We start from the raw sequence: 26,846 nt of genomic DNA, 5'->3' as shown, positions 1-26,846 counted from the left end.
CTCACCCTTAAGTTGTTTCAAACCTGAATGAGCTTTCGCTGAACATAAAAGAAGAGGGCGAATAAATACTGACACAACTTTTAATTTCGGTGTGAACTATCCCTTTAATTCTAGGGGGAAAAAACAACAATGAAGTACATATTGGTCCCCATGATACAGAACCCATTTAGCCGAGCATCTTTCCAGCACTGTGCTCAGACCACAGGATTAGTATAATAGCCCATTTTTATTTTTCATTACCTATTAATAAGTCCGAACTGCGAGATGAAGCCTGGACCTTTTGCTCCCTTGCACCTGCTGGCCTGATCCGGCTGAAAATGAGTGCATCCATCGCTGAGCTCATTTCAGAAAATCTCAAACAGATCCATATAATGCTGGACTTGGCTTTTGAATGAAGCGCTCCAGAGGGTCCGCGTTAACCCATTTACAAAAGCACACTCAGGACACATGATGCATAAGATCCTTTGGAGAATCAGCTGCAGTGCTACAGTGTCTCACACATGATGAGCCAATCTAGAAGGGCCTCGCTAATAGAATTTCTGTCTAACGTCTGATAAGAAGTTAGTTTGCCTTCACTGGATCCGTGATTTGATTTAGCTCTTTCAAGTAAGGAGCGAATGAACAAAAAGGAAAAATGAAAAACACCCTCCAGCATAATTCTGCTCCCTCATCCCTGTCCAGCGCTGTTACAGCGACTATAAAGTGATTATTAAGGATTCCTCTAAAGTGGGCAGAATAAAAATTTTATGATATGATAACTTTTTCCTCACTTACTTTTTTTAATCATATCTTCCTCAGCTGGGCATGTGCAGTAGTTATACATATCCATCTATATATACTGTGTAATAAACACATTTTATTAGAGTTTTAGTTTTGATCTTTTAGTACAGTTAAACTAAATGAGATGACAAATGCTAGCTGGTGTGTATGTATATATATGTGTAATATAAGAACAAAAAGACCTACTAACTAGACCCATGTTGTTTTCAGTATCACGTACGGAATCGGATGACTTTTGGAGAAGCGTTTGATGCTACGCTGGGTAGGTAACAGAGAGGGATGTTTAATTTATGAGCAGACAGACTGTTTGGCCAGACAGATTGGTGTAAGTGAGGACAGCCTACAAGGAAGACCCAGATAAAGCTCTGCTAAACTGGGACCGGCAGAGACCAACAGTGACATCAGATACAGCAGCATGAAAAAGAGAGAATGGAAGAGAGAAACAGAGAGAAATCCATAACACTCTGAATGAACTCTAAAGCCAACCCAGAATACTAATACTGCTTCATCTGCGCAGCAACTTGAGCGATCACGTTTGTTCTGAGCTGTTCACAAAGTCCAAGAAAAAGCCTTTTGCCATAACTACCAAAACTAAGTGAACTGAGAAAGTGTAAATGTCAAAAGAAAACCGTTTTTTACCCTACACTGTTTCAATGTATTAATCAAAAAGCATGTCTAGATAATTTAAATCATAAAACTTTATAAAGAAAAATGAACAATAACAATGTTAAGGCCCTATAGAATACATTTATTTCTCTCTTTTTTCTCTGGTAAATTTTAAAGACGCATTGTGATTTTTTCCAAATATGAATTTGAATGTACAATAATAAGTATTTATAAATTATACTAATAATGTAAAAGTAGCAATAGCAACAGTATGCAAATTTGTTTAACCAAAACAACTATTAAATACTACTGAATTAATTAATAATTATTATTAATATTGATAACAACAACAAAAAATGTTTCTTGAGCACCAAATCTGCATATTATAATGATTTCTGAAAGAGGATCAATAAATATTTTTTTAAATATATTAACAGTGATATTATTAACAATAATAATAGTTATTTTAAACAGTAATAATATTTCACAAATTTAATTTAATTCATTTTAAATTTTAATTAAATTAATACAGACTTGGTGAGCGTGACTTTTTAGCTACTTTTTTTATTTTGATAAAAAGACAAGTAGCTGATAAATATCTACAATTGTCAATATCAAGCCAATAAAATATTTTGATAATTTCATAGTTTAAAAAAAAAGTATTTTCACTATAGAAATGTAATGGAAATTTACATAGATTTTTTAAAAACAAATATGTGGTTAATTTCTTGAATATTATTAAGGCCTGGAAATCCTTATTGTCCCTGATTCCCTGATATATCATGACTGAAGGAACCCTGCTAGTATTATGATAAAGTTATGATAGTTTATAATAAAGCTACAGGCCAAATGTTCGGTACACTCCTCAAAGCCAAGTTTTACAAGCGTTTGCCACTTGGCATGGACCCTGTGTGAACAGCATCTGTAAATGAAAAACCCATAAACATAATAGAAACATAAAGCAAATTTCGGTCCTACCTGCAGTGCGCTGTTTAGGAAGCAGCTGTTCTGACCCGGCTCATTGCTCAGGCCTTTGCTGGGAGCGATGGAGGTCATGGTGCGTGGGTTAAACATCCCCTGCAGCCCGCTGCTGCCTGAAGCAAAGTAGTTCCGCTTCCACGACATGGGTCCAGCTCCGCTCCGCTCCCCCCTCCAATCACCACAAGAGCCGAGTCCTTCCCCAGCTAATCACGCTGGAGGAGGAGGGCATCCTGAACACGGTGCAGATGAGTGTGTGTGAGTGAGTGTGTGAATGCGAGAGAGAAAGAGTGCAGAGAGCGTCTGTGCTGGGCTGGTCTCTATGTTACTCCCATGAGAGAGGGTTTGGTCATTGAATACAAAATGAAAAGTATAATGAAGAAATCTGCTGGGGTTTGGTAACAGATGTGAATATAAAGATGATGTTTTCTCTTGAGAAGGGCGAGAGGATCTCAGTAATGTCTGTCTGTCGTGACTAAATGGCTCCCCACACCTGGGACGGTAAAGTGGGGTCAAATGTAATGACTGGCCTGGTTAAAGCCAGCTGTGTGACAGTTGCAGTGTTTGCTGGAGGACGTGTGGTCCGAGACACTGTCCTCACACTGTGATGTCAGCTCCCTGCTCTTCACCTCTGAGTCGTCCCAATATCTCCTCTCTTAGCCCAGCTGATCTGAAAAATAAATAAGAATAAATTACATTCAAAAATGTTCCTTTTATTTTTCAAAAAACAAGCTCAGGTGAGACCACCTGCTAGTTGGTCTAGGGCAAAAATATTCATTTTCTCTGCCCATTTTTTTTTTACTTTAACATAGCTTTGAGTGTTCTGTTGTACTCTCCTTGCACAAAAGAACATGTAATCCTTTCAGAACATAAATGTGATAAATTACTTTGTGGATTCTGCGTCTCAGATATGCACCATGCCTCTTTTCATCTCTCTCTCCTCTCTGATTGGCTAATCCAAAGAAATAAATAATTTACAAACGAAAGGTTTTACAAGTAAAGATGTTTTTGAAGTTTAATATGTTCACCAAAGCTCAGCAGAAAAAAAAGGTAATATTGTGAAATAAAAGAAAAAAGAAAAAGAAAAAAAGAAAATGTAGTATAATTTAGTCCTGTGAAATCCAGCAATTACTCCATTCCTCTAAAGAATTTCTTCAAAGTCACATGATACTTTAGAAATCATTCTAATATGCTGATTTGATAATAATAATAATAATAATAATAAATCTTATTATCACAGTTAAATACACCATGACATTTATTACAAAATAAATAAAAAACTATGATTCATGATTTTCATGATTCTTTGATTAAAAGAAACTAAAAATAGCAGCATATCTTTTGTAACATTATAAATGCCTTTACTGTCTCTTTTGAACAATTTAATGTGCCCTTGCTGAATAAAAGTAATAATTTCAAAAAAAATAAAATAACAATAATAATAAAATAAAAGCGTTTGGATATGCCACAAATTAAACTACTATGAAATAACCAATATACTGTACAAACACTTGTGACCACCACATATCTGTTGAATTTTATATTAACATGGAATTTTTCCAATTCTGCAATGATCATAAATGCATATTTTCATATTTTATTGAGAGACTACATGTACCTAAAAAATGAATCTGTCTCACCACAGCACCATTCAAAATTAATGTATAACTTGAGTAAAAATGCTAACTCGATGCTTAAAAGGAAAAATACATCTCCTTATGCATTAGTAAATTTGAACCTAAAATCTTTATGTTGAAAGAAAAAAGTTTACGGCCAGGTTATATGTCAAGTATTTTGTGTTTTTACTCCTCTTGTATGTACTTAAAACCAGACTAGCACACTGACTGCCATGTAAATATTTCAACCACGGGATACATGCAAAATCTCCACTGTTTTCAACCTGGAAAAAGTGAGTGAGAGAGGAAGGTAAAGAGGGAGAGGAAAGACAGCAGTACTGCAGAGACACAGCTTGCATCAGAGAGCTGTCCTGCCAGGTTGGAGGCAGCGGCATGCTGAGCAAATGTCCTATTCCCACTACTATATAAATACATGCCCACGTTAACACACACAACACACACTCTGTCCACATGGTCCAGAGGCCCCGCAGTGTGTCCTGTTCTCCTGAGGCAGAGGCATGAAGAGGGATGTTCTGATGTGGAAGAACAGTGAGTGTGACAGACCTGAGGCAAGTGTTACACGGGGTCAGGGAGAAACATCTTTCCTGCTCTTCTTAATCAGGGTCATCTCTGTGGAAGCTCTAACTGCCTGCTGATCGATTCAATGACATAGTCATTTATTGAATTAAACTGAACTATTTCAGCTCAGATAAAGCTTTTACTCACTACAAAGCAATAACTGTTTGCCAATAAAAAAAAAAATATTTAAAAGTGAAATTTTAAGTATTTAAAAATATGAAATATTTTCCAAAACATGATTCACAAACTAACGTTTTAATTAAGATTCATCTATTAAACAAAAACAAAAGAGTATATAATTTTTTATTTATATATTATTTAATTTTTTCTTTTATTCCTATTATAATTAAAAGTAATAAATTAATGGAAAATACACAATATTTAGACAAAGTTGTGAATATTTTTAAATATAAAAAATATTTTTTTTTACATGTGAAATCCAAACACCATGTGCACGTTGCTTACTTTGTCATAATTTATTTAAATCATTTTTTTATTTTAATGAAAATGTTGGTGTCCACGATATGCATTTTATGATGGTGCTGTTCATTTTTTAACTGTTTATTCAAAATGTAGTTTTTTTTGTTTTTTTTTGTTTGTTTTTTTTTTTTTATGAGCATACCTGAATTTTTTTTACTTTTTTTAGTTATGAGAGTAAATCATGACACGCTGCTTTACATGCATGTATGTGCATCTTGATTTGCATAAAACAGGTGTGAATGCTCATTTTCAGTTTGCGGCACTGCTGAGGTCATTGAAGGAGTTATTCACGGAGGGGTCACGTGACTTAAGTAGCACAGGGTACAACTGTGAGTCACGGGCTGCCATGACAACGACAGCGCAGTCCACCCCACCCCCATCCCAAGCCCGTGCCGGTCGATGCCCCGGCCGATACTGTCATACACTAGCTGGCACTGTGCAACCATTGCACCAGAGGGTTTATGCATTTACATAATGCACTGCAGAGCACAACACAGCCAACAATTACTGAGAGAGAGAGAGTGAACTAATGAGAGAGAGAGGAACGGGCCTCTCTGGTTATCCAAATAAGCTTAGCCCAATATGGCATCTTATAACTCACACACACAAGACCAACAGCTCTGAAAAGGCTGCGTCCTCTGGAGCCTGGCGGATAGGGCCATCTCATTAACCCAGCAACAATCAGACACTCGGGAACCAACCGATAGTACGCAGCTATCAATCAGCCCAGGTCGGGATGAACTATGGGATCTAATCGCCTCTTAGCTAGTGTGTTAGTAAACACGTTACGTAACACTCTGGTGCACTGTGTGGCAACCGCAAAGCCCCGCCTCCATACCTCCCAGTTCTGCAGGCCACCAAACCCCCCCAAACACACATGCATCTCCCTAAATCCCCTTTTAATTCCGTTAAATGGCAGAGTTCCAGTGCGACGCTGCCAGGATCCGCAGCCATGGAGATGCCTTGGCAATTGCTCAGAGGGCACTGGGATTCTACAAAGAGAGATGGATGAGCGTGGAGCCTCTCATGATCCCTGATCTTCACTTCTACTGGGCCTCCATATAAACGGCCCCAGGATTGTGCTTTACGCAGAGCAAACAGGACTGTGGTATACAGGGTGGAGAAACATTTTCATCAGGTTTCATTACAAAAGAAACCCAAGCAGACAGAGTGAAATACATCAAACTCTTTAATTGGGTTCATTCATTTAAAATGTGAAGCTGTTTCATGAAAACACATGAATACAACCAGGCTTCAAATTTAACTTGTTTTTCACACTTGCTAACTGAGAAAACTAAGAAGGTCTACCGGGTGTAAATACTTCTTAATGACCTTGAAATTGTATTTCTCTCTCTTTAAAAAAAATAATAAAATTCCACAAAATAATTAATTTTTGTGTTCTTGTCTTGCATATTTGATACAAACATCACATTATATGTGAGGTTAGCCAGTCTCAATCTCACTGTAAAACTGCATGAATGGATGAATGAATGAATGTATGGATGGAAGGATGCTTATTCTAAGAAATATTCAACACATTTCTGGCCAATAGAGTGCTGGGGAAAAATGATCCTAATTGTCAGCTGAGGCAAAATTTTGAAAATATTTACTGTTAATATTTACTTTAAAAAATGTTGAGAAAAAAAATGTTAAAAAAAGAGTTGCTGAGATTTTTATTATATATTTTTGAAAGAAGTGTTATGCTCACTTGGCTGCATTTGTGCGAAAAAAATAGAGCAATATATTTTTTACAAGTTAACATAACCTTTTTTATTATTTTAATCTATTTTATAATGTAATTTATTCCTGAAATGGCAAGAAATATGAACAGTAATGCAGTAATTTCTCCAGACCTCAGTGTCACATTATCCTCTAGACATTTTTTTTATTATTATCACTGTTGAAACAATTGTGCTGCTTAATATTTTGTTACACGATACACTGTTTTTCTATTTTGTTTTTTAAATAGACTATTTTGTGACATTATAATTTTATTTTACTGTCACTTTTGATCAATTAAATGATTGATGATAATAATAATGAGGGTAAAACATCAACCGTATGAAACATTACCCGGGATATTGTTTACTTACTGTAGGCTTTGAAAAAAAACATAAAAAAAAAGAAATAAAGAAAAATGCGGTAGCACACACACATGAATTAAAGGTAGAGAGACTGTCTGATTCCCAGTCCTTATCAGCATGACACAATTTAGGAGTGCAGCACTGCAGACTCCCAAAAGCCACAGCCTTTAACAGAGCCTTTATAGTGCTGCCACTGGAGACCAGACTCACTCATCCACAAACACTCTCAGGAGCCCTAAAGAGCACCTCACCATTTACACTGTCCTTCTAGTGACTGACCTAAACCATCACCTCCATCAGCTGTCCATTCACTCAAACTGATGAAGAGTCTTTGTGATTTATACCAATGATATTCAATTTATAAATCAAATATTCTTTTTAGTCACAATTTTTGGGAATCAATCAGTTGAAATGATTCACAAAAACCTGTCAAATAAGACTAAATCGGTTGGGTCAACAGCTTAAAGAAAAGTGATTCAGGAAATTCATCTGAACCAGGGCTGCACGATGTGTCGAATAAGCATCGATATCGTGATGTACGAATCCATGATAGTCACATCACAGGATGTCGTAGTTGATCCGTTATTCATTAACCGTACGGACGAGCTGCTCCCCGGCCCTTGACGAATGTGATTCGCGGAGAGCGCGAGAGAAAGAGCGTGCGCACGCGAGAGAGAGAGAGAGAGAGAGAGAGAGAGAGAGAGAGCGCGAGAGAGAGCGCTTCAAACAACACGAGCACTGTCTTGCACTCTCTCCCTCGCGCATATTAATCAATTGACACGATTTAAATCATTTAAAGTGAGAAAGTAAATCTGCTCACCCCATTTTTGTTTGTAAGAAAAAATTTGATTACACTTCATATCGCAATATATATCGCAGAAAAAAAAATATCACAATGTCATTTTTTCCCAATATCGTGCAGCCCTAATCTGAACCATGTGTGAGTCTTCAAACATTCGCAAACACTCAGCCTAAAGCTCTCCTCTGATTGGTTGCTGTTTAGTTCAACCAATATCATATTTCTACAACGTAAAAACATAATTCAAAGTCTCTCTAGGTGTCTTGAACCCAGCTGCTAAATGGTCAATGATTCTTTCTTTCCATTCCAGAGAAAATGGAAGGCCATTCCACAACCAATCCATGACTGAACTAAATGGAGAAAAAGCACAAGTCATCAACACAGGCATGAGGAATCATTTCTTTAGCTAGCACTAAAGTAAAGGTATCGAATGAGAGATATAAAATCTCTTTGTAGATGGATGCAATCTGTTGAAACTGGACCATTTTTTCAAAAGCTGAAGCATTCCCTGAACCTGGGGGCCACAGCACAGTCGGAAGCAGGCCTTCTGATGCCTGGAGCCTGCAGAGAGACTGACATCTGTCTGCATGAAGCTGCCATGTCACCTCGCACCTCTCTCCGCCTCCCGCTGATAGGGTTTGCGTGACTGCAGCTCGCCAGACACAGCAGGAGCGATACGACGTGGAATTGTGAGGCTGAATCCAGTACAGTGTAATTCGGTGTCATTCATTGCTTGGGAATCAACAATAAGGATTTTCTTCAGCTTGCCCAGCTGAGTCAGAATTTAGTCACTGTCTGCACTTCCAACATTTTCACTGGATCCACCGCGAATAATGTATGGCTGTATGTCCAAGAAAAAAAAAAACTTGTGGAAATACACTACAGAAACATTATTAAAGTGTCCATATAATTTACACAAAATTTTATTAAATGCGTAACACTTTAGAATAGGTAGCACTTGTTAACTATTAACTAAGACATTTCTCTCAATAAATTCTTAATTTGCTGCTTATTAATAGTTAGTAAGGTAGTTAGGTATTGGGTAAGATTAGGGATGTAGAATAAGATCAAGTAGAATATTGTATTAATATGTTAATTACCACTAATACATAGCTAATATTCTAGTAATATGCATTCTAATAAGAAACTAATAGCTGTTACTTATTCAAAAGTGTTACAAAAATTTACTATTCACAAATTTATTGTGATAAACTTAATTTTACAACATACAACCGTAACTGCTATATGCGAAAGCTACAAACTCATAAACACACTTTTGCCGATAAATTATGGCATATGATGCAAAAAAATTAACTGAAATGATGCTGCCAACACAAACAGACACTATAATTCAAAACTTCAGTAAAAATGTTTTGTTTTTGAAAGACATCTCTTATGATCATCAAGCTCATCAAGACTGCACTTATTTTAGAAAAAGAAAGTAAAAGTTTTTTTGTAATTTAAAATAACTGTTTTTAGTTTAAATATACAATACCAGCCAAAAGTTTTTGAACAGTATTATATTTAATGTTTTTAAAGAGTTCTCTTCCACTCACCAAGCCTGCATTTATTTGATCCAAATTACAGCAAGAGCAGTAATATTGTGACATATTTTGCTTATTAAATATAACTGCTTTCTATTTGAATATATTTGTAAATGTATTCCTGTGATAGTCTATAGTGTCACACGATCCTTCAGAAATATTGTTCTTCTGAACTTTCTATTCATCAAAGAAAATTCTACTCTATAATAATAATAATACATGTTTTTTGAGCATCAAATCAGTATAATAGAATGATTTCTAAAGCATCATGTGACACTGAAGACTGGAGTAATGCAAAAAAAATTCAGCTTTGAAATCAAAGGAATAAATTACATTTTCAAATATATTCAAATAGAAAACAGCTATTTTAAACTGTAAAAATATTTCAACATTTTACTGTTTTTGCTGTACTTTGGATCAAATAAATGCAGGCTTGGTTTTTTTTAAACTTCATAAATGTCTATACTGTCACTTCTGAATCCATGCTGAATAAAATATTTTTGCGTACAGAATCATCTTTAGGCAGCTAGATAACATTACCATAGTGACAAGATTAAATCAGCAATAATTGCAAAAAATGTTCCATACATGGCAGAATCAGATTACTTTAAATTTGGTAAATTATCAGCACTGGTCCGATAGGGCTGTTGACAAATTCAACACAACTCTCTCATACTGACCCCACACCACTGGTCCATCATTACTACTGAGCCCTGCTGAGGAAACACTAGCAGGCTGTTGGAAGAAACGGTTGGATGCAGCAGCAGTTTTCTTCTCCTCACATGCGGGACTCTCCTCTCCTCCACTCGTTACGAAGCCAGGAGGATCTGTGATCCGCAGAGGAGGCGTGGGCGAGAACGGCCAGTGGGTAAACCTAGACCAGAGTAAACGCCGCCAGCACTGAGGAGTTTAGATGCCAGCACAACTGTTTCATTTCAAGCGACATTTTAAAGGCTTTGTTGTCATTCAATTCAATTTTGCTGTGGTAAAGTGCACTTCAGGGGATAGACTCACACGCCAAGAGCAAACACGAGCTTTAGGCTGCATTTTCTCTTCACAATTTTGCCGTTCTCTCCTTTTTTTCTGTCTAATTATAAAGTATTCTTCCTGTTCACTCATTATGGCAGCAAACCAAAGCAAAAAATAACACAAACATCTGCTGGTGGGGCTTTAAAGCTTGCCCATTTAATTGCATTAGCTTGGCGTTAATATTTTTATGTAATCATCGGCTCCTGTTGCGAATCCCATTTCAGCTACCATCCCCCTGTGACAGCGGCGGGGCAATATTAAACTTGCGGTCACCTCTTACCATCAGAGCACAACTATTTCCACTGTTCGGCTTCTCCAGGGAAAGAAAAATTAGCACGGACTTTCCTTCTCGTCTCCTCAAGAGACACCACGTGAAAGCAGACACATTAAATAACGGAGTACCCCCATGTCGCCTCAGGACCAGGAACTTCAAAGACGAGACCAAAAAGAGATAATAGAGGGAAACTGAAGAGAATAGTGAGGACTTTCGGCTAAGTCAATTTTAAGCCTCTCTCTCTCACACCCACACACACACACACAGACACACAAAATGCATTTTGGTACCGCTCACGTAATAATCACTTCCTAACAGCACAAAGTAGGATGGAAAAGTGCTGTACAGTACATGCACACCATGTTCCACCAGAGAGGAACTCCAGGATACAAGGAGACAAACTGTTATCAAATAAAGCCTAAAGTGGAATAGGATCTACTCAGAATAACAAACACACAAACAAACTGAATAAATAACCTCAGGAGAACAGATGGTTCCAAACCAGCTTTTTGAACATCCCAACTGGAGATTGTCCTCAAAAGACCAACATAATCATCCAGAGCAAAGACATTCTTCGTCTTCATTTAGAGCTATATTAAGCCAGGATTTTATTATGTTGGCCAATTGTCAGCTGACTCAAAAATGTTCACACTCGCGTGATGCCTTTTGAAAACTTTAGAATCAGCTGCAGGGCGGGATTTGCGCTGTGCTATGTTCCGCACACAAAATATTGCATTCGGTCATTCGGTGCACATGTGCACCGTACCGAAAGCCCTCTAACGAAACGGTCCGGTACGAATACACATACCGTTACACCCCTAATTGCAAGTATACTGCAGGTACACTTTAAATACCTTGCCTTTAAAGACCAGACCAATATTATTCAAAGATCATACAATCCCCATCAATAGTAACATTACTACACGTTTTAGGCTTAATATTAAGAAATGTGCATTAAGTTCATTAAATGTGACAAAGTAGTCATCCAAATAAAGTTTGTAAATAAAAACATTTTTCTATCAGTTAATTTCAAGCGATATGTCAATAAATTTGTTAATAGATTTTAACTATACTTTTCACTTTTTTACTAGGTTATACACACACACACACACACACACAGGTATATTGCTTTGCCAATTCATACTGCATAACCCAAAAAACAAAGTAAAAAAATAAAGGTTTAGAGAGGATTTGTGAACTGGGAAAATGAAATTCAAAGTCTCTGACTGGTAGACACTGTACATAACCCAAATATCATTGAATAGGCAAAAAGCAGCAGGACTTTATCACACTCCGGAAGATTATTTTTCCCATGAACCATCTCTTTCTGCAGGTCTGTCCCCCACAGGCAAAGTGGAGAACACACTGCGTCTGCTTTAAAGTTGTATCAGAGAATGGCTGTAGGAGAATAAGGATGAAATGCCCTGCAATGAGTTACTGCAAGAGGCTGCAGTGCTCTGATGAACTGCCAATCGGCTGGTACGATAAAGACTTCCACATGCATCTCTCTGCTCTGCGGAACCGCTTGATACTCCAGCATCCATCACTGAGGCTCGGCACCATCTGTGTTATAGGGAGTGACCTGAATCTGAGCCAGAGAGATGGAGAAAGGCACGTTTAAGTAGGAACACGGCACACACAGAAGCAGTCACGAAAGTCAACGTGATGACGTCTTTATGCTGTGGATTCCACTGATGGTACAGACGGAGCTTTCTGATGCCATTCTGGAGCAGTACGGGACGGAAATCTGATGTTTTTTCTTAAGTAGGACAGATGGAGTGCAATGTTTGGCATTAGTGTAAAAATGCCCATGAATATTCTTATCCAAACAAAAGCCTGAACTAATCCAAGTCATTATCTGCTTTGCTGAAAACCATATTTGTAACGAGCGCTGATGACAAAACATGTTTGAAGAATGAAAAACTCCTCAATGGATGGATATGCATAGAAAGTTGTCTCTCTGAGGAGAAGATGTGAAATGCAAAAAGGATTGTCAGAGGAGAAAAAGTTACAAGGTCTTTAGTAATCCTACACTGACAAACACACTGGGCCTGTTGTGATTATTACATAATTGCCTGATCGTGATTATTTGATCAGCACTTAAAATTTAAATTATATTGCTAAATAAATGTCAAAATGTTACAATCGTGACAACCCCAACTTACAAAGTCGCTCTTATTCTGATGTAACATCCTAAGAACTGATTCACATGGCAATGCCACCATCACACTGTGCCCATCTGTGTGTGTACTTGGAAGTAAGAGAGCAAAAGGGATTCAAAGGAGGATAAATGAAGCTGTAGTCATGCATTTGAGCTTTAGACACTAAGGCTCTGTTCACACTACCCATGTTTTATTCAAACTAAATCTTAAGAACTGCCTGTAAGTGCTGAAATCTGAAAGTGTAGTCAATATTCAGTATGTCCACTTAATTAATGTCAGGTGAATGATGACTCTTTATGAGAGTAGCTAGCTGTCATTGTGTACGATGGAAAATCTGATTAAGTTTTTAAAAAATCATAAAACTAAACAGATACAAAATGAAAGAAAAAGGAATTTGTCAAACAGTTTTTCTCCAAAAAAATCTAATAAAAACATAGCTCAAACAGTAAAGCATGGTGCTTTCAAAGCCAAGGTTCAATACCAAGGAAATGCATCAACTAATAAAATGTATACCAGAAAGTAATGTAAGTTTCTTTGAATAAAAATGAATTAATATATATTAGACAGTGGGTGCACTGCAAAGGAGAAAATGGATGAAACAGAAAAAGTTTATTATTTAATCTTTAAAAGTCCCAATAAATTGAAGCCAAATAAAAGAAAACGAAGTGAACTAGTGTGTTTCATTTAGAACAAAATTAAGTAGGTTTGGAGTTAATTTGGGGAATCTGAAGCCGCTAACCAAAGAAAACTTTCCATAAAAGTTAGCTCCAGCTGGTAAACACCTTTGAACTATTATTTGTCCATGGCGATTACATAACAGACGTGGAAATCCAGTCTGGTTCATTTGTTCTGTTCAGTTTTCAGAGCTGTTGAGGTCAGACATCTGTGTGTAAAAGCATGAACACAATGGAGAGCTGCTTTTTAATAGAAACTGAATTTGTAATTCTTAATGAAAGAGACTGACACTGTTTGGTCAAGTTTAATACAGTAAAGTTGCTTGTTTTGAAGCAATCAATCTTGGAAATACATCTAAAAAAACGCGGCCGTCTCATATTCAGGGTCTATACTTTGACATGTCAGTACTACAACCACAACAATAAGTTGTGCCAAATACATGTAAAACAAGTGATCCATGAAATACATAATGTGTGTTTGCGATCGCAAGTAAAAACTTAAAAAAATTAAGCCTTACAGCAGCATGAGTTATGACTGTCATGTTATTGTGATGGGAACAAACTTTCTCTGTAAATTATTTTAAAATGTAAGACAGTATCCATATTTGAAGACAATAATAAGATTTCACTTCTACTGTTAAAATTATTTGGTAGGCTACTATGAGATTGATATACTAAATGATATACAGGTAGGTCTATAATTCAGATGGGCTAACTGTTACTTTTATGGTGTATCTAAAAGTGTAAATTTTTAAGTGTGATTGATGGTAAAATTTACCAGTCTTTACCATACTTTCAGAACAAAAATTAAAAAAGGAAAAATATGCAATATGAAAATAATTTAAAAAATAAATATATAAATATAAATAAATGTATATATATATATGTATAAGTAAGTAAAACACAAGATTTGGTTTCAAAAAGGATTTTTCCAAAAGGTAAATTTGGGTCAGTACGGTATATAAAGCCAAAATACCCCACAGATCATTTATTATATCATTTTGAAAATGTCTATTTTAATTGTACGCAGAAACAGGCTGTTTTCATGCATGTATCTTTAAATGCAAATGAGCTACTGCTACCAGTCCCTTTTTCAGAACAGGGCTGTGCCTTTACAGCTCGTATCTCAGATACTCTGTCAAAAAATATCTGTTTGGATTTTATTATCACTTCTATCGCAATGAAATTTCTTCTGAGCACACACATCCGAAGAACGTGCACAGAAAGCGGCTTTCACATGGCATGTGAGTAATACACTGAGATCTCTTTCATGTTTTATTGCGCTTAAACTGTCAAATACACACACACACGTTTATGTTTAAGTTACAAAAACACAGTCGGATATGTCTGTGAAGCTAAACAGATGGGAATCACATTTTTTATATTAGATCGGTGTATTAAGTGAGATCAGCATAAAATACAGTACCTACTGCTAATATGCCTCAAAGAATAAAAAAGAGCGGGGGCTCTGCTAATATGGCAGTGTCCGTCAACAGTCATGGGCGGAGTCTGTAAAATGTGACGTCATTTTGTAGCTTGTTCTGTGACACTGCTTATAATTTATGGGTATTATAAAAGGATGTAATAAACACAAATCTCCATATTCATCGGGAAGAAGGAGGCGGGAACCGGCGCACAATCAAAAAGCATTTTAATAATCAAAAGTAAATACAAAACGGCGCACCAGCCCCTCACGGACGACTGGTGCGCATAAATAAAAACCAAAACATAAAGTAATGTCCCAGGCCTGGTCCTCTCTCGTCCTTCACGGTCGTCACTCCAGTTTTATATCCTTCCATCTCCTACGTGGGACTCGATACTAGCGGTGGGTCTCAGGTGTAGCTCATCTCCAATCACTACACCTGGCCTCACTCCTCATTCCCACGCCTCTCGGCCCCGCCCCACTCGCCACATACCCCCATCGCCCCTCGCAGGCCGGGGGGTACCCTCGAGACTGCGCTCTACTCCCCCCCCCCCCCCCTTCCCTCCGGGGGGGACCGCTCACGGGGACCTGCAGGAACCTGGGGGTAGGACAGACGAGGCGAGAGAAAAGGAGATGGAAGGAGGAGCGACAAGGACGAGAGAGGGGAGAGAGGAAAAAAAAAAAAATCCGGTTCCCAGACGCACTGCTGCTCGGCCCTCCACCAGCTGGGTGATCTCCTCCGCGGTGCCTGGCGGTGGCACTGGACGGCCCTCGGCGGACGGCGCGACACTCCTCCGCCGCCCGATGGACGGCGACGGCTCCTCCGGTTTTGGGCAGCCGGCAGGAGTCCCCCGTTCCCTGCCCCTCCAGATTCCTTCGCGGAGGCAGCAGGCTCCGGCCCCCTGGCGAACGGCGCCGACTCCTCCGCTCCCTCACGGACGGCAGCCGCCCCTCCTTGTCGTGGGCGGTCGGCAGCGAGCTCGCCCGTCCCCGGCAACTCGCTCCAGCCCACCGCCTCGAGCGTCCCTGGCGGCACATACCTCGCCTGCTCGAGGGCACCGCGGATTCACCACAGCGGCGAGGGATCTTCAGCAGCGCGTCCCTCCTTCTCCCGGGCTTCGGCACCACTGTAATAAACACAAATCTCCATATTCATCGGGAAGAAGGAGGCGGGAACCGGCGCACAATCAAAAAGCATTTTAATAATCAAAAGTAAATACAAAACGGCGCACCAGCCCCTCACGGACGACTGGTGCGCATAAATAAAAACCAAAACATAAAGTAATGTCCCAGGCCTGGTCCTCTCTCGTCCTTCACGGTCGTCACTCCAGTTTTATATCCTTCCATCTCCTACGTGGGACTCGATACTAGCGGTGGGGCTCAGGTGTAGCTCATCTCCAATCACTACACCTGGCCTCACTCCTCGTTCCCACGCCTCTCGGCCCCGCCCCACTCGCCACATACCCCCATCGCCCCTCGCAGGCCGGGGGGTACCCTCGAGACTGCGCTCTACTCCCCCCCCCCCCCTTCCCTCCGGGGGGGACCGCTCACGGGGACCTGCAGGAACCTGGGGGTAGGACAGACGAGGCGAGAGAAAAGGAGATGGAAGGAGGAGCGACAGGGACGAGAGAGGGGAGAGAGGAAAAAAAAAAAAAAATTCCGGTTCCCAGACGCACTGCTGCTCGGCCCTCCACCAGCTGGGTGATCTCCTCCGCGGTGCCTGGCGGTGGCACTGGACGGCCCTCGGCGGACGGCGCGACACTCCTCCGCCGCCCGATGGACGGCGACGGCTCCTCCGATTTTGGGCAGCGGCAGGAGTCCCCCGTTCCCTGCCCCTCCGGATTCCGTCACGGAGGCGGCAGGCTCCGGCCCCCTGGCGAACGGCGCCGACTCCTCCGCTCCCTCACGGACGGCAGCCGCCCCTCCTTATCGTGGGCGGTCGGCAGCGAGCTCGCCCGTCCCCGGCAACTCGCTCCAGCCCACCGCCTCGAGCGTCCCTGGCGGCACATACCTCGCCTGCTCGAGGGCACCGCGGATTCACCACAGCGGCGAGGGATCTTCAGCAGCGCGTCCCTCCTTCTCCCGGGCTTCGGCACCACTGTAATGATTCAAACAAATCTCCATATTCATCGGGAAGAAGGAGGCGGGAACCGGCGCACAATCAAAATGAAACTTTAATAATTCTAAATAAACACAAAACACGTGGGACTCGATACTAGCGGTGGGGCTCAGGTGTAGCTCATCTCCAATCACTACACCTGGCCTCACTCCTCGCTCCCACGCCTCTCGGCCCCGCCCCACTCGCCACAAAGGAGCAGGTAGATTTTTTTCATTTATAGGGTGGTTGTGTACACATGCGCTGCCAACACATGTATGTTCAAACAACATTTAAGGTGGAGCTAAATTCTAGGAGAATTAGCTTCTGGTCATGCAATATAAACATATTTCCTGCAGGTGCAATTTATTCAATGTAAAAATAATCACTTTAAGGACAGTTACTTCAAAACCGGGTTTATCAGATTAACATGATTATTGATCAGGTTTTATACATCTGTGTGTGGGATCCAGCTTGCTAGTGTAATGAATAAAACTGAATTGTTCTGTTTATCTCCTCTAAATGGCCCTGCATAGTGCCTGGGACAGGAGGGCTAAATTCGCAAATTCAGCACAGAAGAGGGAGCAGATCGCCAAGGTGCTGCTAATGCATATTGATGACTGTAGGTCCCTGAGGAAGTGACTCTGACTCACAAAAGAGGGCGTAGGCTTACATTAAACGGATACTTCAGATGGACCAATAGTGCATCATCACAGAGAACTCACAGGGAAGACCTCTTCACATTCATTATTAGAGCTAATATAAAGACTTGAAGCCGGGACATTATTTTGATTGTTGCTTTTTTGATGTAGGGGACACTGGCACCAATAATGAGGTCTGATATGCGTGATTATAGATAATATGCTTGAATTCATTACTTCCATGCGTCCTGTCATTTTTTTAATCTACAGAATGACTCACAAGAAGCAGATGAACAAATGTGATGCCCGGAGCAACACTGGCAAAAAATACAATGATACTCTGATTCTCTGCAATTTGCTTTCATCAAATTACATACCAGACTCATAATTCAAATACGTTCTCTATTAGTTCTGGAGTCGGTAATGATATAAAGGCAGTGGCGAAACGTAAGAAGAATGTGCTTTATGAGGAACTAGCTAATGCATTTTCAGTGCGAGAGGAGGAGAAGTAATCTTTTATTGATTGGGAGAGTGTGGCGGAGCTGGGCAGAGGAAGATTTACTGCTGGGCTGGGTTCATGAAAGCCTTGGAGAGATCCAACAAAGAGCTCTAGCTGGATGAGGTGGCCGCTACTGGGCCAACCGTATGACAAATAAATAAATAATGCCTTGTTAATGGAACAGCCTTCAACAATGTACACATGATGTAATATATATCCAAAGCATTCAACTGATGCTCTTAGAGAACCTGTCATTTTTTTTTATTTCAATATATTTATATGTTACACATTAAAAATATAAAAGTGTAGGTAAATATAGCAATATAAATATATATTTTATAACATTTTAATTTATGCATTTAGCAGAGACTTTTATCCAACGCAACTTACAGTGCATTCAGGCCATACAGTTCTTTTTTTAAATGTGAATCATGTGCTTGATCTACCTGATACAGTATTTTCTCCTCTTTACAGACCGTATTCAATTTTCACACAAATTACATTTTGGAAAATTATTTCAAAGCAGTTTGTGTGCAATTCTGGAATAGAGATCAGCCAAAATGTAACTAAAAACTGGTTCTGATTTATATATATATATATACACACATGCATGTATATATTTAAGAAAAAATATGTTATGTTTATATATTAAATACATGTATATATACATTTTATGAATATTATATATTTATGTATTTTTTAATGCTGTATGTTTGTATATATATTATATATATATAATATTATATATATATATAATATGCTGCATATAAATGAAAACCATAATATATTGCATCAATTTAGCCAAAAAGAATTTTGACAACATCTTTGATTAATTTGATTAATTTTACTGGTTTATTTCTAAAACTAAACATATCCATCTTCTCGGCTCTTGAATTTATGGTTTCTTTGAGCAAAAAAAAAAAAAAAAGATTTAATGATCACAAAATAATTGAGTAATTTACCCATATATTTTGAATATAAATGCACTAGGCCTGAGTATCACTGGTATGAAAATCCAGCCTAATAATGTAATATCACAAGCGGAGGAGTAAAGAGCCTATCACTATTTAACAACGCAGCATAAATTTCAGCATATCACACTAAGCTGGCTGTGGGAGATATGGGAAAGTGGAGCCAGGGATCTCAGTGAGTTAGTGCTCATACAATCCAAGAATAAACCCCTCAGCCCTGGGATTCCTCTGCCTAAACGACACCACATATCATTAAAAGCACACTTTAGTTGATAATGGTCCATCCCTCCCACTTATCATCTCCTCAGAGGGACCTGATTTGAACCCAGGTCTTCAAATTGAACAGAACTTTGATCACAACTTCATGTAAATGCCTTCATTTTCAAAACAGCTCAAAGGCACAAATAGGAAGGGAGACTCGTAATACTTGCAGGGCCCCTTTTGATCACTTTTTTTATGAGCAATCTGTAGCGTCAGTCTCTCTGATCCAAACATTTATCTAAAACAGTCAGAACTAATTAAACTAAACACTCCTAAAAAGGCATTGGCACACAGTATCAAGTCATCAGAGAGGAAGAAAGAGATAACAGACTGTTACTCACAAATATACTGTAGATGGAATAGTCACAGAAATGCTCCGAGCCAAGGTCACTGACCCTCAGAATCTGAGGATATGACAAACGGTGGACGATCTGAACACTCTAAAAACCTTTATGGCTGTACAACACTAATGCCCTTCTAAAGTTCAATATCAAATTGTTCATGCAGTCCTGTTCCTTTAAGCCAATTCCTCTGTTTTCTGATGCATGGAGGATGGAAAAACAGACACAATGGCTGACAGTAAATGGGTTCGGTACGGGTCAGTGACACCGCAGAGACCTGCACAATGTGCGATTCATGGTGTGAAACAACAAGCGAGTGATGAGAAACAAAGATCTCCCTGATGACCACACCGAGTTTTGCACACATTCAAATGACCACTTTATGCCAAACCACATGAGGACAAGCAGTGAGTAATTAAAAACAAATTCAGGAGGAACTGCAGTCTCCTGGTACCTTGCAACTAAAGCCCCTCAAATAAATGTCTATGTACCAAGTCAACCATGTGGGTAGAATTTAGGGATGTCAGAAGGACGATACTTTGGCACCAAGATGATACTAAAATAAACAAAAATAATTTTGAAATCCTGTGTTTCCTTTTTAAATGTATCAATCTTTTTTTACATTTTTTCAACAGTATGATATTGTAATGATACTGAAAAATTTTAACGATTATTTATAATCAGCCATAATTTAAATAACCGTAAATATGGATATACAGCCTGACTTTTTTTAATAGGCCTATTTAATTTTACATTTAAGATTTTCAATATATTCATAATAAAATATTTTAAATGCTAAAATGTCTATATTTTTAGAAAGTAAAACAATATAAACAAATGCAAGTGAAACAATACCTCCATGTCCAAAATTGGATATATGCAGGTTTATTACAAAAATGGAAACTTAAGTTAAAACTATTTTGAGAACATTTATGTTGCTTGAAATAAAATAAATGAAATATTTAACTATAATTAATATATATATATATATATATATATATATATATATTAGAGCCCGACCGATATATCGGCCGGCCGATATTATCGGCCGATATGAGCTAATTGCATTTAAATCGGCATCGGCGTTTATAACGGCCGATGAAACATGATAAACAGTCTCATATTCTTCACTCATGTTATGAGTGTTGCATAGTTTGCCCACCAGAGGGCGGTCTGCAGCTCCAGAGTTGCAACAGCGCCAGAAATCCACAAAGAAGAAAGCGATCAGCCAAGCCACCCAGGTGAGTCTGTCGTTCGTCATGTGAAATGATTGTAGATTTAGTTCATACACTGTATATAAAAACGGTGTGGTAGTTCTAGTTAACTTGTTTGAAGGTGGTTCTTCTCAAAATTGACAGCGGTGTGTTCATGGCACTAACGTTAACCATTTTGATTCAGACTGCACAAAGAGAAGAGGAGAAGATATACGGGTCCGTTGTGAATGTGTCTGTGAGAGCAAATATAGTGTAGTTACAGTAACTACAGTAGGTGCGTCAGAAATGATTAAATCAGAGGGGACATGTAAATAAATGTGAGCTGAACAAGCGCTTTTTTCTTTTCTTTTTTTTTCTTACATATTGTTTCAAAGCAGCTTTACAGACATAACAGGAAAATGTTGAAATAATATTGTTAAATATAAGGAGGTTAATACCTATTGCTTGACAAATAAAAAAATATATATATATTTCTCATTTTTGCCTATGTAGGAGATCCCTGTTTATTATTATTATAATTCTAATGATGACATGAGTAATGATACATGGTGATATTATTAATACACATGCTTATTCTTTCTATGTCTCTCTTTCTGCCCTACAGATGGCTGAAAAAGGTGAATGATGTAGCAGCAAAAGTGTGGGACTACTTCTGCAAATACTTTAACTTTAGTATTATAATTTATTTACAGTACACACACAGACTGTTAAAATCAGCTTCAACTGGAAGAAAGTAAAAGTGTTAAATGTTTAAAATCAGACTGTTTTTTGATCGTTAAAAAATATATACTTTTGATGTGCAATTGTTTAGTGATTGAGACCGTAATTTAAGGCTTTTTTTTACATAAATCCCTTCTGGAAAATGGTTTATACAGCCCACATACATAGAACAGGCAGATATTTTGCCATTGAATGTTATGTAAGTGCAGCTTATAGGAAATGGGTCTAATATCCAGTTTATTTTCAAAATCAAAATATCGGCTTATAAATCGGCTCTTTTCAAGTTAATATCGGCATCGGCATCGGGCCCCAAAAATCCATATCGGTCGGGCTCTAATATATATATATATATATATATATATATATATATATATATATATTTCAGTTAGTTGCTTAGGCAAATTTTCTCATTTTAATTTAGTTTACCTTGATGTACTAAAATAATTAATGAAATTAAAAAAAATTAAAATAAATAGAGAGCGAGACAGATTAAAACAAACTACTAAACTTTCAAATTAAAATAAAAAAAGAAAACCAAAAAAAGTTTTGGTTTAAATTTTAAACCAAAATAAAAATATTATTTTAATATTCAACTTGTTAAACAAAGCAACCCGTTTACTAGCATATTCATTTTTAACTGTGTTATCAAATCTGGTATTGACAATAACAGTATGGAATGCTGAAGGTATAGTACTGTAATAATAACCAAATATTATAATAGTATTGTGGATTTACAAAGAAATACACACCAATGCAAAGGTGCTAATGAGTTCCTTTAGCAGCTTGCAGATTCAATTGTAATTCCTGTTGATGTGCATTAACATGCAAGACACCACAGGCAAGAGGGGTCTTCTGAGAGCATTTGGAGCAGATCCAAATCTTAGGAGGCCATCTATCCCTCCAAACGCTCCTTTCATCCATCACCCAGCAATGCACTGTAGAACGGCCTTCTGGGAGCACTCTCCTGATTTCTGTCTCACTGTCTCTGACAAACACCCGTCCCTCCCGACCTGCTCCTTCCATCCGGCTGGAGGCTGGCCTCTTTCCAGCAGTCAGGGTCTTAATGTGCGATACGCATGCACAAATAACTTAATAGCTATATTAGCTGAGACAAGCAGAGTCCATAACATTTTGGTTGGTTGATCCATCACTGTCCCTCTTTTGCCGTGCACCCACGGGAACAATTAGCTGTTAAATATGTACAAGCTTTAGGAGAGAGACGAAAAGATCTGTACTCTGGGAATTCCCTGGGCCAAGACAGCAGATAATGTGTGTCAATACGTGACCTGTGATTAAAATGGAATGAGGTGAACAGACAAGGCGGTCTTTCTAAGGAAGACACCTAGAATGACAAAGGCAAAATGGGATGCACATTTAAAGGGCACCTAATAGCAATATTCTCTTTTCACATGTTGTTTGGATATAAATGTGTGTTGGCAGTGTGTGTACACAATCACCCTATATTGATAATTAATATATTAACATGATGCCGACAAATTTTCACACAAAGAAAGAAGGAGTGGTTTCAGTAACCCCAGTTATTGTTGAAGCAGCCATTTATTTCAGTAATTCAACTCAAATTGTGAAACTCATGTATTAAATAAATTAAATGCACACAGACTGAAGTAGTCTAAGTCTTTGATTCCTTTAATTGTGATGATTTTGGCTCACAAAACCCACCAATTCACCATCTCAAATTAGGATATGATGACATGTCAATCATCTAATCAACTTAGAACACCTGCAAATGTTTCCTGAGCCTTCAAAATTGTCTCTGACAATCATTGACACCCTTCACAAGGAGTGTAAGCAAAGTCCTTTTAGGCAAGTCATGCCACTCGGCAACCATCTTGGCAACACCTCCGGGCAGCTATTTCAGATTAACAAGACCAGGCTCCTATCTAAATTAATGGGCAGAGAGTCAGAACCGCACTTCCACTGGTCACCGGGACATAAAAACTGCATGTATAGAAAGAGCAGTAAAATATGATAAAAATCGGTGAAAAAGTTTGATGACTTTGTCCCAGAATAAGGTTTAAAATGCCTTTTCCCTCACATGTTATACTTTTACTACACATGCACAAGGGTTCACGACACCAACCTCATTTACATCTCTATCCAGAATGCCGGTGTCTTTTACTTAGAATGTAAGGTAACATATTTGTGGTCGATATAAAATGCTTTAACTGATAGTCCGGTGCCTTCAAGTTGTTATCACCCATCTGATCTTGCACACACCACAACTCGCTGTCGCCAAATCATCTCCGCTATCGCAAAACCTCAAATGTGCGCATGCATCAGTGGAACCAGATGATGGGCTTAAATGTTTCCCGGCTTGACTGTTAAAAGCAGATGATTGGCTTTCCAGCGGGAGGGGCAGGACATGTGCACACAACCGCCATCTTTGCCGTTACGGATTTTCCTTATGGAGAATTGAGGAAGTGGCATGTCTCTTATAAATTGTCTCTGTTGTAAGTCACAAAAATTAATTGCCAATAAGCGAGCTGTTCACAGAGTGCTGTATCAAAGCATGTTAGCAGAAAGTTGAGTGGAACGAAAATGTGGATGAAAAAGATGCAGAACCAACCGAGAGAACTCAATAATTTTCAATGGAGGATTCAATAATTTTAGAGAACTTCACAAGGAATGGACTGAGGCTGGGGTCAAGCCATCAAGAGCCACCACACACAGAAGTGTCAAAGATTTTGGCTTAAGTTGTCGTATTCCTCTTGTTAAGCCACTCCTGTACCACAGACAACACCAGAGGTGTCTTACCTGGGCTAAAGAGAAGAAGAACTGGACTGTTGCCATTGGTCCAAAGTCCTTTTTTCAGATGAGAGCAAGTTTTGTATTTCATTTGAAACCAAGGTCCTAGACTCTGGAGGAAGGGCGGAGAAGTTCATAGCCCAAGATGCTTGAAGTCCAGTGTTAATTTTTCCACAGTCTGTGATATTTGGGGTCCAATGCCATCTGTCGGTGTTGGTCCGTTATGTTTTTTGAAAACCAAAGTCATCAAAGTCAGGAAAATGAGAAACAAGAGACCAAACAATGCAGATAAGCTGAAGGCCACTGTCAAAGAAACCTGGGCTTCCAGACCACCTCATCAGTGCCACAAACTGATCACCTCATGCCACACCGAATTGAGGCAGTAATTAAAGCTAAAGGAGCCCCTAACAAGTATTGAGTACATGTAAAAAGAACATACTTTCCAGAAGTATTTCACTAAATGTTTTTTATTGTTTTTTTTAAGTATTCTAAATTATTGAGATCGTTGAGTTTTTGTTAAAAGTGTGTCAAAATCATCACAATTAAAAGAACCAAAGACTTAAACTACTTCAGTCTGTGTGCATTGAATTTATTTAATACATGTGTTTCAAAATTTGAGTTGAATTAATGAAATAAATTAACTTTTCCTCGACATTCTATTTTATTGAGAAGCACCTGTATGTGTGTATCTAGGCGAAAGCAAAAGCATTTTATTTGGCCTTCCAAAGGTAGATGCATTTAGGAATCTTTAAGATTACTTACAACAGAACAGCGACACATTTTATGGATGACTGTTTTGTGAACCTAGGAGAGGAGGTCATTCTGACTTTGCTACGACAATCTGCCACTTCTGAATCAGCTACTGTAAGTATGTTTTGTTATTAGTTTAAGTATTTGCTAATGACTGTTCAAATGCTGAGTTTTACGTGTGTGTGTGTGTGTGTGTGTGTGTGTGCATGCATGTTTTGTGTATGTGTGTGTGTGAGAGAGAGAGAGAGAGAGAGAGAGTAAAGAAATTTTTAATTGAATTTAAGTTCATTTAACTGATAGACAGAGATGGTCACATCACAGTGAAATCAGCTGTTTTAACCGCGGCTTGTTTACTGCAAACACATACGAGCTTCAGCACTGTGTCTGTCATGTGACTGTTAACTGTCTTTACATTTGTTTTGAAAGATCAAGCTTGCGATTATGGAAAGGGGTGTTACATTTCGGACAAGTTCTTTCAGTGTTCGACCAATCACAATGCACTGGGTCAGTTGTCCAATCAGATCAGACTGCGCTTGTCGGAAGGAGGGGATTTGTAGAAAAAGTGTTTGAGAGAGGAAGGGCATAGATGACCTACAATAATGTACAGTATTTTAAAAATAATGTTGTTGTTTTTTTGTTTTTTTTTTTACATTAAAGCATGCAAAACATATTCTGTTTCACCAAACTAATGATCTTTAAAAAAAGCAACATATGACCCCTTTAAGGCTAAAGACTTTTTTCAGTCCAGAGCAGTGAGTGGTTTTCTTTAGCAGTTACAAGCTGTAAAGGCACTTCTCTTTTCTGAAAAAGATGGCAGTTATTATTTATTAAAATAATGATTGAATTTTCATATCAACCACAATAAACAGTGCATCCCTACTTCATTTATTAATTAACCATTAAAATGTACACATTTAATTTATTTATAGTTATTAAAATATAACTAATTCAAACTTTTTTTTTTTCGTTCTTAATTAAAATTAATACTCTAGGTAAAATGTAATATCAGGCTGTACTGGCCATAACATGAAAATAATTATTGGATTATCGTAATTACCAGAATAATTAGTGCATCCTAATTAAATGAATAATATTTAATTTAATTTAACACATTTTATTAAAATTTCTTTAAAATATTATTTCAAAAATTTGAATAACAATATATTTAATGAAATAAAATGTAATATCAGCTTTTAATATTTTCAAAATAATTATTGGCCACTATGAACATGGAACATTTACATTTTAGACTTTTGTTTGTACTATCCCTTTAAATGTACAGTTGCCATCATGCAACAAAATGCTCACCACACATGACGCCCAGCATGGAGAAAAGACATTTAGACAATTAAACTGCGGCAGCGATTATGTGACCAGATGCCAAGAGCTGGCACTGAACAGATGCCAGGACGCCAGGGTCAGGAGTCTCAAAAGAAGCGCAATGGAGTTTATTAAATTGACATTTTAATAAGGTACACAAAACCACCACGTTGAGTTCATCAAAGAAATGGAAGCTGAATAAGCAAGCAGACACCTGTTTAATCAGCACGCTATGCCTGA

General features: G+C 38.3%; 1 protein-coding gene across 7 annotated transcripts in view; it reads right to left on the bottom strand.

The window, feature by feature from the left end:
- The window catches only part of LOC113111542 (inactive ubiquitin carboxyl-terminal hydrolase 54-like), a 106,472-nt gene that overhangs the window by 62,614 nt on the left and 17,012 nt on the right, over positions 1-26,846 (bottom strand). For 6 of the 7 annotated variants that reach the window (XM_026276353.1, XM_026276358.1, XM_026276357.1 and 3 more), the window contains exon 2: positions 2,365-3,034. In XM_026276353.1, coding sequence (XP_026132138.1) covers positions 2,365-2,511 — 147 coding nt within the window. In that variant the 5' untranslated portion in view covers positions 2,512-3,034. Of the gene's footprint in view, positions 1-2,364; positions 3,035-19,836; positions 20,133-26,846 lie in introns of those variants that run through there. The other variant, XM_026276354.1, reaches the window with a different exon arrangement.

Source organism: Carassius auratus, chromosome 12 (assembly GCF_003368295.1).
Source record: "Carassius auratus strain Wakin chromosome 12, ASM336829v1, whole genome shotgun sequence".
NCBI lineage: Eukaryota > Metazoa > Chordata > Actinopteri > Cypriniformes > Cyprinidae > Carassius > Carassius auratus.
The sequence above is the reverse complement of the archived record's forward strand: the minus strand, read 5'-3'. Positions and strand labels throughout refer to the sequence as shown.